This window comes from Nicotiana tomentosiformis, chromosome 6 (assembly GCF_000390325.3).
Source record: "Nicotiana tomentosiformis chromosome 6, ASM39032v3, whole genome shotgun sequence".
In the NCBI taxonomy this organism is placed as follows: Eukaryota; Viridiplantae; Streptophyta; class Magnoliopsida; order Solanales; family Solanaceae; genus Nicotiana; species Nicotiana tomentosiformis.
In genome coordinates this window covers 26,321,322-26,334,918 of record NC_090817.1, presented here as the reverse complement: position 1 = coordinate 26,334,918, position 13,597 = coordinate 26,321,322, and the positions used below count along the sequence as shown (strand labels likewise).

Sequence of the window (13,597 nt, the reverse complement as noted above, 5' to 3'; positions counted from 1 at the left end):
TCTTGATACTTACTGGGTACCACTATGGTGTACTCATACTATGCTTCTGCACATTTTTGTGTAGATCCAGATGCTGCAGTTGTTGTTGATTATTAGCTGGTTGGTCGAGCTGTGGAGACTCAAGGTAAACCTGTCGTCGCGTTCGCAGGCCTCTGAGTCACCTTCAGATATTTTCGTTGTACTGTTTAATTCTATCCCGAACTGGTGCATTTAGGGATTTTTCTAGCAAACTCAGTAGAGCTTATGACTTGTACCACCAGTTTTGGGATTGTAAGTTGTGTATAAAGAATTTTATTTCATATTTATCAGTTGATGGTTGAATTCTTCTATTAATTCAGTAAGTGTTAGGCTTACCAAGTCTTAGAGACTAGGTGCCATCACGACATCCTACAAAGGGAAATTAGGGTCGTGACAAAATGTTTGGGGAGACTTTGTCCAAGGGAGCGATGATATTATATCACAACTTGCCTCCAAATTCCATTGACTCATTTGCTATGCTTACAGATGCTTTCGTAAAAGCCCATGCCGGAGCCATCAAGGTCGAGACCAGAAAGTCAGATCTTTTCAAAGTCAAATAAAGGGATAACGAGATGCTCAGGGAGTTCGTGTCAAGATTCCAGATGGAGCGGATGGATCTGCCGCCAGTTGTGGATGATTGGGCCGTTCAGGCATTCACTGAAGGGCTTAACCCCCAAAGTTTCGTGGCCTCTCAACAGTAAAAAGAAAATTGGTGGAGTACCCGGCGGTAACCTGGGCCGATGTGCACAACAGGTACCAGTCGAAGATCAGGGTCAAGGACGGCCAACTCGGGGCCCCTTCTGGATCTATTTACCCCATTGAGACCAATGATAGATCTAAGAGAGCCATTGATCAAGAGCCAAGACCGGTCCGAGATTGATATCAACTATACAGTGCAGATCGAAGGGGGAAAAGATCTGGGCATCAGCCAGTGAGGAACGAGAAGAGAAGCAATCGAGGGCCGAGCGGTCGGGGCTTGATGAGCAAGAATGGATTCAACAAGTCGCTCAAGAGTAGGGGAACACCAAGATTATCAGAGTATAACTTCAACATAGATGTTGCAAGCATCGTGTCGTCCATAGGGCACATCAAGGAGACCAAAGGGACCCGACCATTGTAGTCCGACCTAGCCTAGAGAGATTCTAACTTGATGTGTAAGTATCACGGAACTCACGCTCATAGGATCAAAGATTGCTGACAGCTAAGAGAAGAAGTTGCTAGATTATTCAACAATGGGCACCTCCGAGAATTCCTCAGCGAGCGAGCCAAAAACCACTTCAGAAAATAGGACGCCAACAAATAGGTCGAACAAGAGGTGCCTCAACATGTGATCCACATGATCATTAGGAGAGTCGAAGTCCCCCAAGGGTCAATGATAAAACTCACTAAATTGTCCATTACGAGAGAAAAACGCACTCAGGATTACGTTCCAGAGGGAGCTATTTTGTTCAGTGACGAAGATGCTAAGGGAATCATACAGCCTCACAACAATGCACTGGTAATATCTGTACTTATCAACAAATATCAGGTTAAACGTGTGTTGATTGATCCAGGTAGCTCGGCCAACATCATCAAGTCAAGGGTCATAGAGCAACTAGGGTTACAGGATAAAATTGTACCGGCGGTCCGGGTATTGAATGGATTCAGCATGGAGCGTGAGACCATGAAAAGAGAGATAACTTTTCCAGTAAACACTGCTGGAACAATCCAAGAAACAAAGTTCAACGTAATCAAAAGGGATATGAGGTACAACCCTTTATTCGGAAGGCCATGGATCCACAACATGAGGGCAGTACCTTCAACCTAACACCAGGTGTCGCGCCCCATTTTCTCGCGAAAGCGGGTTTCGACGTGTGACAACTCTTTTAAATGAGGGTATTAAAAGATAAGAGTCGCCACCTAATAATTTTAAGGAGTGTTAGGGCACCTATTAGAAAATAACTCTGTTCGATTAGTCTACGTCACCAAAGATCGGGTAAGGGCTCAAATTACCTCAAAAAGAAGGTGTTAGGCACTCTTCGAGGTCCACAATTTTGGGACCCGGCCGAAGTTTATGCTATGTGAATAATTGAATTATAATTAAGCTAGGTGATCATTTAAGTAAAGAAAGACACGGAATTTAAATGCTCTATTGTAATATAAGCAAGTGTAAAGAAAACTATATAAATTACGAATCTCAAAGGTTACAAGGATACAACTGCATTGGTCTATATTCGATGACTAAGTGCGAACAACAAGCATATAAAGGAAACGGGGGTCCTAAGTTTTTTAGCCTAAAGGATCACCCCGTACAATATAAATAATACTTCGCAACTCCCTTAGAGTAGGGGTTGCTCATATTATTCAGCGGGCACAGACTATCATCTCCTGCTACCCGATTACGATGTTAAAGTTTGTTACCTAAAAGCGCTCTAATTCAATTTTAGGTTGCATCCTATGCGTGCACTACCTGTCCCATGCCTATGATCCATGAGGCTTTAGACCTACTATTGGGTGGTTCTAGACTTTGCCTAGGATGCTCAAAATGATAAAACTAGGTGCTCATTCAAAAACACATAGGACTTCACATAAAGGCAACAAATGGCTCAAGTTTGCCTCCACACATAAGCAAGAAATGCATGCGGGCAGATTTAGGCAGTAGAAAGTTATGATGCGTAAGAGTCGTTAAATCCTATTGGCATGGTTTCTATATGATTCTGATTTCCAATATCATACAGGCAGTTATACAACCGTAGATTAACGAATTTGCAGCTTATAAACGTTACAGACCCTATAGGCATGATATATAAATGTCGCGCAGCATTCGAATACACACACTAGGGTAAATATGCTTAAGAAAGCCATAATCAAGGTTAAAAATTAGGCAAGTTCAGATACTAGAGAAGTATAAAGCCTCAAGAATAACTTTAGAGTAGATAGGGATGCAAATAATAGCATGCTAATTCACAAAAGTTTCAGGGACATAGATATACAAAGCAAGAACTCAAACAAAAAGAGAATGAAATTGCAAGGGCCAAAGGTACTTACCAGTTACAGATTAACGAACAAGTAAACAAGAAGAATAATTTTAGAAGCACTCCAATAATCAGTAGTAGAAGAGAGTAGCAGAACTCTAAACCTAGTGCGTCAAAGTTCACAAGGACTCAAATGAGCCTCGACGAATGTTCGCACCGGGAAGGCCGATAGAACGAACTCCGGTGGCCTTGACTTTCAGCCGGCCAAGAACCAAAATTTTCAGAATAAAGTGAGTAATTGAGTGAGAGAGTGATAGTGACAATAACAGTAGTCAAGTGGTATCTCTTGCAGTAGTCGTTAAGACCTAGAGGGAAAGCGGGGAAGGGGGGTTTATATAGTGGTATAAATTGAAAGAACAAACATGAAAAACAATCAATTAAGAACAAATAAGGCAAGAGAATATCACATGCAAATTAAAATCAATAAAGGAGATGGAGAGTCTCAAACCTTAATTGGGTTCAACCATTTGAAAATCGAACCAAGAAGGCAAATCGCTCTTTGTTGAGCGTATATAGACGGAATAACGTCCAAAATCAAAGATTCGAGTCGTTCCAGTCTGATCTAGGAAGTAATACTTGCCAAACTTAGGCAACTACCTAAGTAAAACCATAAACGGACGACCAATGATTAAAGAAGATTAATAAGATAAGTATATCATAGGTAGATTCCATCTTTGGTTTGGAATCATAGAGGAACTAAGCAATGGCGGCTAGGGTTTCTCACAGAGGATGAGAGGATTTGGGGGCGGCTGTCTCGGAAGAATGGACATTAGGGTTTGGGGCGAGGATAATTAAAATGGGAGAATGGTTGTGGGTCGTTGATCATTTGAGATCAATGTCCAGAATTAGAGGAGAAGTTGGACGGGTCGTAGAAAGGGTCCCGATAGGGTTATAATTAAAGGGGTCGTTTGGATTTGGGCCAGGGGATTGGGCCAAGATTTTTTGAGGTCTACTTGGGTTCGAAAATTGGCTTAGAATTGGTAAAATGAATAATAATAATAGCTTAATATTGTTAAAATATAAATAATTCCATTTTAGTATAATAATGTAAATAAAGCAACTGTGTATAGAATATATGCTATTATTGCAAAAATTGTATAAATAGCTAAAATATAAAGGTAATTATATGAAATGAAAAAAAATGTTATAAAATATATATGTGGGTGTAAATAATAAATTAGGATAATTATGTCATCACAAAATAATTTTAAAGGGTAATTAATAAATATTTGAACAATTTAAATGCAAGAAAATCAATTTTAAAGTCTTAAAAATAATGGAAAACTTGCGGGAAATACTTATATAACCCCAATAAATTGGATAATAGTGAAAAATGATATTTTAAAAGTATATAGAATATTTATAAAATATGAGGGCAAAAATAGGTATCAACAACTTCCCCTCTTTACCCGGGAAACATGAAAGAGTTGTCGGGTAAAGAAAATGATGATCAATTTTGTCTAAATGAACAGAAGTGAGGTTTTTTTTTTTTTTTTGAAAAGTGGGGGCTGAACTCTGGTTCTTGAGTTGCCTACATATCCCTGGTGTTACAGGAATTAGGACTTGAGTAGTTCTGGATCCAACGGCGAACGAAATCGATGGAGTTATTATAAGGGTGGTCGTGTGTTTCGAAAAAGGATATTTTGGATATGGTAGTGTCTTGAGTAACGGATAATTTCAGGTGGATCTATGAATGCGAATTTGAACATTATAGATGTATAAGGCAAATATTTGAGCGGTTACGGGATAAAGGGTAATCAATTGCTGATCATCGGTTACATTTGAGATAACCGAAGGATGTGAACGTTGTGAATGGAAATCGGAGTGAGAATTTCTCCTACTTGTAGGGCAGTTACCTCCCGAGTTACCTGCAAAACTTAAAACACGATACCTGCGAATATATGTAGGGTTATTGCAAAAATTTAAATATGATGTGAATTCCCTTCGGACCATGAGAGTTGTCTTTGGACGATGAGAATGATGTCCTGAGACCATGACGTCCTAGGCCATGAAGAATATGATAAGGGATTCGCATGCCATGAAATGGTGTCCTCGAGCCATGAAGATGGTGCCTCTAGACTATGATGCCTTTGAATAATGATATGCAATTTAGAGAGATCCTCCGTCCATGGCATGATGTCTTTGGGCTATGAGGATGCTGCCTTTAGACTATGACGCCTTCGGACAATGTGGCGATGTTTCAGCCCATGAAATGCAAAGATGTGGTGATATCGATCGTTTGACAGCGGGAACAACTGATGCTTAGTTGTATGCGAGAATGAGACAAGGCAGTGCTTAGCCTTGTATGTGATGAGGGCAATGTTTAGCCCAATGCAAAGGAAGGCATCATTTAGCCTTATGTAGTGATGGAGGCAATGCTTAGCATCATGCAATGTAAAGCAGACAGTGATTAGTCTCATGCAAGGGAAGTCGGTGCTTAGCCTTATGCAAAAATAGAGGTAGTGCTTAGCCTCATGCAAAAAATGGAGACACTGCTTTAGTCTCATGCAATGATGAGGGCAGTGTTTAGCCTCATGCAAAGAATGGAGACAGTGGTAAATCTCATGCAAGGAAAGGTAGTTCTTAGCCTTATGCAATGATAAGGACAATGTTTATCCCTATGCAAAGAATGGAGACAATGCTTAGTCTCATGCAAGGGAAGGCAGTGCTTAGCCTTATGCAATGATGGAGGCAGTGCTTAGCCTCATGCAAAGAATGGAGACAGTGCTTAGTCTCATGCAAGGAAAGGCAGTGCTTAGCCTTATGCAATGATGGAGGCAGTGCTTAGCCTCATGCAATGAATAGAGACAGTGCTTTATTCTCATGCAATGATAAGGGCATTGTTTAGCCTTATTAAATGATGGAGGCAGTGCTTATCCTCATGCAAAGAATGGAGACAGTGCTTAGTCTCATGCAGTGATGAGGGCAGTGTTTAGCCCTATGCAAGAAAAGAAACGATTAAATGTGAGAGGGAAAAGTGATTCTTAGCTTGACGCATTTGTGTTTAGCGACTTCTGTTGGTGTGAAGATAGTGATCTTGTTGTATGTATATATTTGCGGACGTGTTTGTTATGTCCCTCGTGCCTGCATCCAAAGAAAAATTGTGAGTTTTGGGGGGAAGGTTGGTTCGTGCCTTCGATTCTTTGTTTCATCTTTGCACTTTATCTTGAGGCCTTGTTTGAGTCACCCTGGGTAACGTCTGGCTACTATAGAAAATGAAATTTTCGAAAAATATGCATTTGTAATAAATTGTTTAGATAAAAAATACAGTTTGTTCAAAATATGTGATGATGCATAAAACAAATAATTTTCGAATCGGAGACTGTGACACGCTTTGATACATTATAACCTCCTCAACTTGGAATTTTGAGGACCCTCCTCAAAATTCTGCCCCTGTTTAAATGCATACTTCTGGCAATACACTTCTTGGCGATCCTTGACGTAATGGAATTGACAAACTAGAAATCTTGCCCCAGTTTTTGACCATAGAGGGGGATAAATATTTTATTATGATGTGACCAAACCCACAGGGCTGCCTACGTATCCTCTCTTAAACGGGAATCAGATCAAGCATAGTTCAAGTTACATCAAAGAGAAAATGCAAACATAATCTTAAATGTAATATCTCTTGATTGCGTCTGAATTGATAGGTTTTTGCCATATTTCTCCATCCATTTCTACAAGTATAAGCGCTCCTCATCTTAGTACTCGGTGAGCCATATAAGGGCCTTGCCAGTTAGGTGAGAATTTCCCTTTTGCTTCGTCCTGATGTGGGAAGATCCGTTTCAGCACCAATTGCACCGGTGTGAATTGCCTCGATCTAACCTTTTTGTTGAAAGATCTTGCCATTCTATTATGGTAGAGTTGGCCATGACATACTGCGTCCGTGCTCTTACCATCAATGAGAGCCAGATGTTCATACTGACTCCGTATTCATTCTGCGTCGCTGAGCTCGGCTTCTTGTATGATTCTTAAGGAAGGAGTATCCACTTCGGCGGAAATAACGACTTCAGTACCATAGACCAGTAGATAGGGGGTTGCCCCAGTTGACGTACGAACTGTGGTGTGGTACCCGAGCAAAGAAAATGGTAGCTTCTCATGCCATTGTTTGTAGTTGTCGCCCATCTTCCTCAATATCTTCTTGATGTTCTTGTTGGCGGCTTCTAAGACTCCATTCATCTGCTGCCTGTATGTTGTAAAATTCTGATGCTTGATCTTGAATGTTTCACACAGAGCTTTCTTTAGATCATTGTTGAGATTGGCGGCATTGTCAGTAATGATTGAATCAGGTACTCCAAATCGACATACAATACGATCTCGGACGAAATCCGCTACAACCTTCTTAGTCACGGCCTTATTGGAAGCGACTTCAACCAATTTTGTGAAGTAATCTATAGCCACCAAAATGAACTTGTGTCCATTTGAATCAGCAGGTTTAATTAGCCCGATGACATCAATGCCCTAAGCAGAGAAAGCTAGGGCGAACTCGTTGCATTGAGTTCGTTGGGCAGCACCCGTATCATATCAATATGTAGCTGACATTAGTGACACTTTTGAACATATTTTTTGCAGTTTGTTTCCATGGTCATCCAGAAATACCCTTCCCTTAATATCTTCTTGGCCAAAACAAAACTGTTCATGTGAGGTCCGCAAGTTCCGACATGTAGATGCATCCTTGGCTTCGACACATCGCAACAATACCAAATCAGGAGTCCTTCTGTACAGAATTCCTCCACTCTGAAAGAAATGGTTGGCCAATCTTCAAAGCGTGCGCTTCTGAGTTTTCTAGGTATTCTCCTTTCTCCAAGTATTCCTTGATATCATGGAACCATGGATTTCCGTCAAACTTTTCTTCAACATGAGCACAATAAGCTGGCTTCTTATGAATCTCAATTGGGATAGGATCGATGAAATTCTTATTTGTATGTTATATCATGGAAGACAAGGTGGCTGATGCATCTATGAACTCATTCTGGATCCTTGGAACATGTTAAAATTCTATCTTTCTGAACCTCTTGATCAACTATCGTACACAATGCAAGTATGGCAATATTTTAGTGTTCTAGGTAGCCCATTCTCCTATTACCTGGTGTACCAATAAATCTGAATCTCCGATTACCAATAACTCCTGAACATTCATGTCGACGACCAATCTGAGTACCAAGATGCAGGCCTCATATTTCGCCATATTGTTGGTGCACGGGAACCTGAGCTTTGCGGATACCAGATAATGTTGACCATTTTCTGATACCAAGATAACCCCAATGGCTACTCCCTTGAAGTTTGCTGCTCCGTCGAAAAACATTCTCCAACAGTCGTATGTTTTGGCAAAATCCTTACCTACTAATGACACTTCCTCGTCGGGGAAATACGTCTTCAATGGTTTGTATTCTCCATCTACGGGGTTCTCCGCCAAGTGGTCGGCCAATGCTTGCCCTTTGACCACCTTCTGAGTCACATAGATGATGTCGAACTCACTTAACAATATCTGCCACTTTTCTAACATACATATAGGCATGGGTTTCTGAAAAATGTATTTAGTGGATCCATCCTTGATATGATATATAGTGTACGCGCAGAAATAATGTATTAACTTCTGGGCTATCTATGTCAAGCACAACATGTGTGCTCTAGCAAAGAGTACCAGGTCTCGTAAGGTGTGAACTTCTTACTCATATAGTATATTGCCTGCTCCTTCCTCCCGGTTTCATCATATTGCCTAGAACGCAACCAAAGGCTCCATCCAACATGGAAAAATACAGCAACAGAGGTCTTCCTGGCTCCGGTGGGACCAACACGGGCAGTTGAGACAAGTACTCCTTGATTTTGCTGAAAGCTTTCTCACATTCTTCAGTCCAGTTTTTCGCGGCGTCTTTCCTCAGCATCTTGAAGATCGGCTCACATATCACCGTTGATTGTGCTATAAAACGGCTAATATAATTGAGGTGTCCCAAGAAACTCATCACACCCTTCTTGTTCTTTGGCAGTGGCAAGTCCTGAACAGCTTTGATTTTTGATGGGTCTAGCTCCATACCACGGCGGCTGACAATGAAACCCAGCATCTTCCCAGCAGGGACTCCGAAGGCACATTTTGCATGGTTCAACTTCAAAATATATTTTCAAAGTCGATAGTAAAATTTCCTCAGGTCTACAATGTGATCTGGACTTCTCTTAGATTTGATGATAACATCATCTACGTACACATCTATCTCTTTGTGTATCATATCATGGAAAGTAGTCATCATAGCCCTCATGTAGGAGGCCCCAGCATTCTTCAAACCAAATGGCATCATTTTGTAACAATATATTCCCTAAGGCGTGATAAAGGCTGTTGTGTTGGTGCCCTCTTCATCCATCCAAATCTGGTGGTATCCTGCGAAGCAATCCACAAAGGATTGGAGTTCATGCTTGGTGTAGTTGTCGATCAATATGTGTATGTTGGGCAATGGGAAGTCATCCTTAGGACTTGGTCTGTTCAAATCTCGATAGCCAACGCACGCCCTAACTTTCCCATCCTTCTTCGAAACCGGCACAATATTGGCTAACCAGGTCAGGTACTCGACCACTCGGAGAACCTTGTCTTTGATTTTCTTAATAACCTCCTCCTTTATCTTCAAACTCATGTATGGCTTGAATTTACTAAGCTTCTGCTTTACCGGCTGACACATGGGGTTGGTAGGTAGCTTGTGAGCTACTATGGATGTGCTTAACCCAGTCATGTCGTCGTAAGACCATGCAAAAATATCCTCGTATTCCCTTAGAAACCTGACATACTCCTCCTTCTCTGACGGCGACAGATGAATGCTAATGCGAGTTTCTTTGACTGTTTCAGAATCCCCTGAGTTAACTGCCTCAGTTTCCTCCAAGTTGGACTTCGAGTTGTTTTAAAAATTCTCTACTTCTTTGACAATTTCCTCAGGTATTATATCATCTTCCAAATCCTCTGAATCACTTTCCTTATATTGCGTTGTCTCATTACATGTCACAGTCATAGGCTCATCAGGATATGTAATAATTACATTGAAAAAATATAGAAAGATAATAATAAATATACGAAAAGCAATAATGCATTAATAAAGCTTAAAATTTTCAACAAGTACGACTTTATGGCCCGGGTAATTATTTCAAAACAAAATACTGAAAATGTCTTAAATGCTCAAAAACAATTTTAAAATAAATTATGCTAATTCTGCCAAGGCTACCTAGGTACTCGGTGAGCCTGGGATGGTTCAGCGGTGCATTTCTTGAGAACAACTCATTCTCCCACTATCTGAATAGTAAGGTCTTCCTCATTTTGCTTCTCTAAAATTTTACTACAGTCCATATTCTCTGCGTCCAGAAATTACTTCATACCATCCAAAATCTCATCTTTCTTGGATCCCCAAATAACGTCAGTCTGGCAGAATGTCTGGTGCATCGGTGGTATGGGTTGTTCCAGCGGATAGTAATCGGTGTGCCATGGTAATGTCCAATCCTGGTTCTCTTGCACGGTATATTCATACCCGAGCCCAAAGGTCATGCCATGATACTGTGGTTGTATGGGTTTTGTGATCCCCTGAAGCTTTCGGCTAAGACTCTTACTTGGTTCATATCCCAACCACATCAATATGCTTTCTATTTTATTGCTCCACCATCGATCCTTCTCAATTGTGTTTACCCGCTCAATGTGGTGGTATGTTTCTCCTCCCAATTTCCTCTTGTTTTCGATGACTGAAATAGTCTGGTTAGTGTAGATAGGGTTGCTTCCGTCTCCATGAATGATCACCTCTTGATGATTCCACTCAAACTTCACAACCTGATGCAGAGTAGAAGCGACTACCCCAACTGCGTATATCCATGGTCGTCCCAACAACAGGTTGTAGGTGGTGGATATGTCTAGCACATGGAATTCGTCATCAAACCAGTTTGGGCCCATCTGTATATCAAGGTTTATTTCTCCGATAGTGGCTCTCTGAGATCCATCGAACGCTTTCACATTCATGCTTCCCATCTGTATCTCATGTAGGACTTTACCTAATCTTTTCAGAATAGTCAGCGGCCATATGTTCAAGCTCGAACCTCCATCTATCAGGACCCTGGCAATGAACTTATCTTCAAATTGCATAGTGATGTGCAATGCTTTGTTGTGACTCAACCCTTCCGCAGTAACTCATTTTCGCGGAAAGTAATTTTGTGACTCTCCAGTACCTATCCAAACATGTTAGCCATCTCCCCACTAGTGACACCGGCGGGTACATAAGCTTCACTTAACACATTCATCAAGGCATTCTCGTGCGCGTCTGAATTTTGCAATAGTGACAAAATGGATATCTGGGCAGGAGTCTTGTTTAGGTGATCAACAACAGGGTATTCCATTACTTGAACCTTCCTCCAAAGATTGTCAGTGCATGTCTCAACAACAGGTGGCTTAGATGCAGTTTCTTTGCTTGTTCCTCCAAGATTATCAGGTGTGTAAACTCTGTCAGTTCTAGTCATACCTTGCGCAGTACCTATCTCTTCCATCTTGGCTTTTCCCTTTCTTTTTGCCTCCGCAACATAAACCCATGGGACAATATCAGACTTATAAGAAGGTGTGGGAGCTATCATCACAGTGAAAGGCATAACTACCTCAACCTCAAACGGTGCTTGGGTTTGTACCACAATCGACGAGAGGATGACATGAGAGGTTTTAGGAGTATCCCCTTCTCGAATATGTCTGATGGATCCCTCATGATTCCATTCCTCATCAGTTTCTATCATATTCACTCCCTTGCCCCTATGATCCGGGAGAGGGTTATTACGGACATTTAGTGTGGCTTCCTTTGCCGGTATAACCTTGGTGTCGATTAGTGTTTGAATCTTATCCTTCAACATGCGACATTCCTCAATGGTGTGACCATTCATGCTTGAATGATAGGCACAGGTTTTTTTGGGGTTAACCCACTGGGAAGGGTTCTCAACAGCAACAGGGGGTGATGTAACCAACAACCTTTACTCTCTCATACAGTTGGGCTATGGTTTCATCGATTGGGGTGTATTTAGTGGAGCTCTGCGGTCAAAGTTTGGTCATGGCTTTGGGTAGTTTTGACGGGTGGGTGGAGGTGAATGGTAATATGCAGGTTGGGTGTTATATTTATGGTAGGTGGTGGCAGGGTATTGGTATTTTGGAGGTGAGGGTTGATATGTGGGTGGAGGCATTTGGTATGTAAGGGGAGACTTAGGGCCCTGGGCTACCATCACGGCACCCACTTTTTTCTTCTTCGAGATACCTCCTGATTGCAGGCTTTGTTTGTGGCATGCAGTGCCTCGAAATTGGTCACCATCCCACTCTTGATTCCTTCTTCTATCCTTTCTCCTAACTTGATAATGTCTGAGAACTTGTGATTCTAAATAACCATCAATTATTCATAATAATATGGATATTGATCTCTAACAAAGAACTTGTTCATTTGTTCTTCTTCAAGTGGCGGCCTCACCTTTGCGGCCTCTGATCTCCAATGAGTAGCATACTCGCAGAAGGTTTCTGTCTGTTTCTTCTTGAGGTTCTGAATATAGAAAATGTCTAGCGCGTTCTCTGTATTGAACCTGAATCTGTCCATGAAATACGATGCCATGCTCACCCAATTCACCCACTTCTTAGGATTCTGACTGATATACCAAGATAATGCGTCCCCTATAAGACTTCGTATGAACAGTTTCATGCGAATTTGTTCATTCTTACCCACTCCTGCAAGCTTGTTACAGTAGGTTCTTAGATGCACCTTTGGATCACCAGTGCCATTAAACATCTCAAACTTGGGAGGTTTGTAACCCTCTAGCAGTTCTACATCTGGCTGGATACACAAGTCTTCATAATTTAAACTTTCATCACCCTTCCCACCTTCAACACTTTGGACTCTCCCTGTCATTTTCTTGAGTTCTTCTGCCATGTTTCGAATGATCAGGTCCTTCTCGGTTGGCTCAAGTATGTATAGGGTTTGTTGAGTGGTATGGGGTAAGGTTTCTGCGTATATCGGGTTGCCTTGATGAGTTCCTGGAACTTGGGTATATGGGTGATCATTGATTGAGGTTTGAGGGGGATCAGGGGTAAGTTGTGGTGCATTTTGAGGAGTGTGATAAGTGATGGTTTGTGGATATTGGGCCGGGTGATGGTGGTGTTGTTGAGGGGTTTGCGTTGGGGGTGGGTTAAGGTTTTGGGGGAAGGTCCGGGATTGTGATACTGGTGCATTGCAGGTTTTGGGCCCTTTCCCTCTCCAGATTCGACTATTTATGCAATAATGATCAGCATGTTGGCACATTTTTCTCCAAGTAACGCACATAATATGAAGGTGTCCCTTTGGGATTATGGAAATCCCGTTGGACTTTGGACAAGGTTCATCTAAACAGGTTGCTATGTCAATGACGTCTCAACCCGTACTAAGTTTAGCATGATGCATGTACATTTCAAACCGTAGTATGGTTTTCTAGAAAGGTCTAGACTAGTACTCTCAAATGGACAACTTGAGAGGGAAAGGAACGCGACCGTCGACTGCACCGTTTATCAACTAGTCTACCGCAAATAAGCCTTTCCGGTTTAAAAGGGTGTT

General features: G+C 41.5%; 3 protein-coding genes across 3 annotated transcripts; all 3 read right to left on the bottom strand.

Annotated features, from left to right (window-relative positions):
• Positions 1-6,965: 6,965 nt before the first annotated feature.
• LOC138893713 (uncharacterized) lies at positions 6,966-8,538 on the bottom strand. The gene is made up of 2 exons (XM_070178367.1): positions 8,119-8,538; positions 6,966-7,493 (listed from the first exon to the last, which is right to left on the bottom strand). The coding sequence occupies exons 1-2, from the start codon at positions 8,536-8,538 to the stop codon at positions 6,966-6,968; spliced, it is 948 nt and encodes a 315-aa protein (XP_070034468.1).
• A 166-nt stretch (positions 8,539-8,704) lies between these two features.
• LOC138893712 (uncharacterized) lies at positions 8,705-11,136 on the bottom strand. The gene is made up of 3 exons (XM_070178366.1): positions 10,386-11,136; positions 9,608-9,855; positions 8,705-9,136 (listed from the first exon to the last, which is right to left on the bottom strand). The coding sequence occupies exons 1-3, from the start codon at positions 11,134-11,136 to the stop codon at positions 8,705-8,707; spliced, it is 1,431 nt and encodes a 476-aa protein (XP_070034467.1).
• Positions 11,137-11,219: 83 nt separating this feature from the next.
• LOC117273422 (uncharacterized) lies at positions 11,220-12,940 on the bottom strand. The gene is made up of 3 exons (XM_033652585.2): positions 12,488-12,940; positions 12,281-12,397; positions 11,220-11,954 (listed from the first exon to the last, which is right to left on the bottom strand). The coding sequence occupies exons 1-3, from the start codon at positions 12,938-12,940 to the stop codon at positions 11,220-11,222; spliced, it is 1,305 nt and encodes a 434-aa protein (XP_033508476.2).
• Between the last annotated feature and the right edge of the window lie 657 nt (positions 12,941-13,597).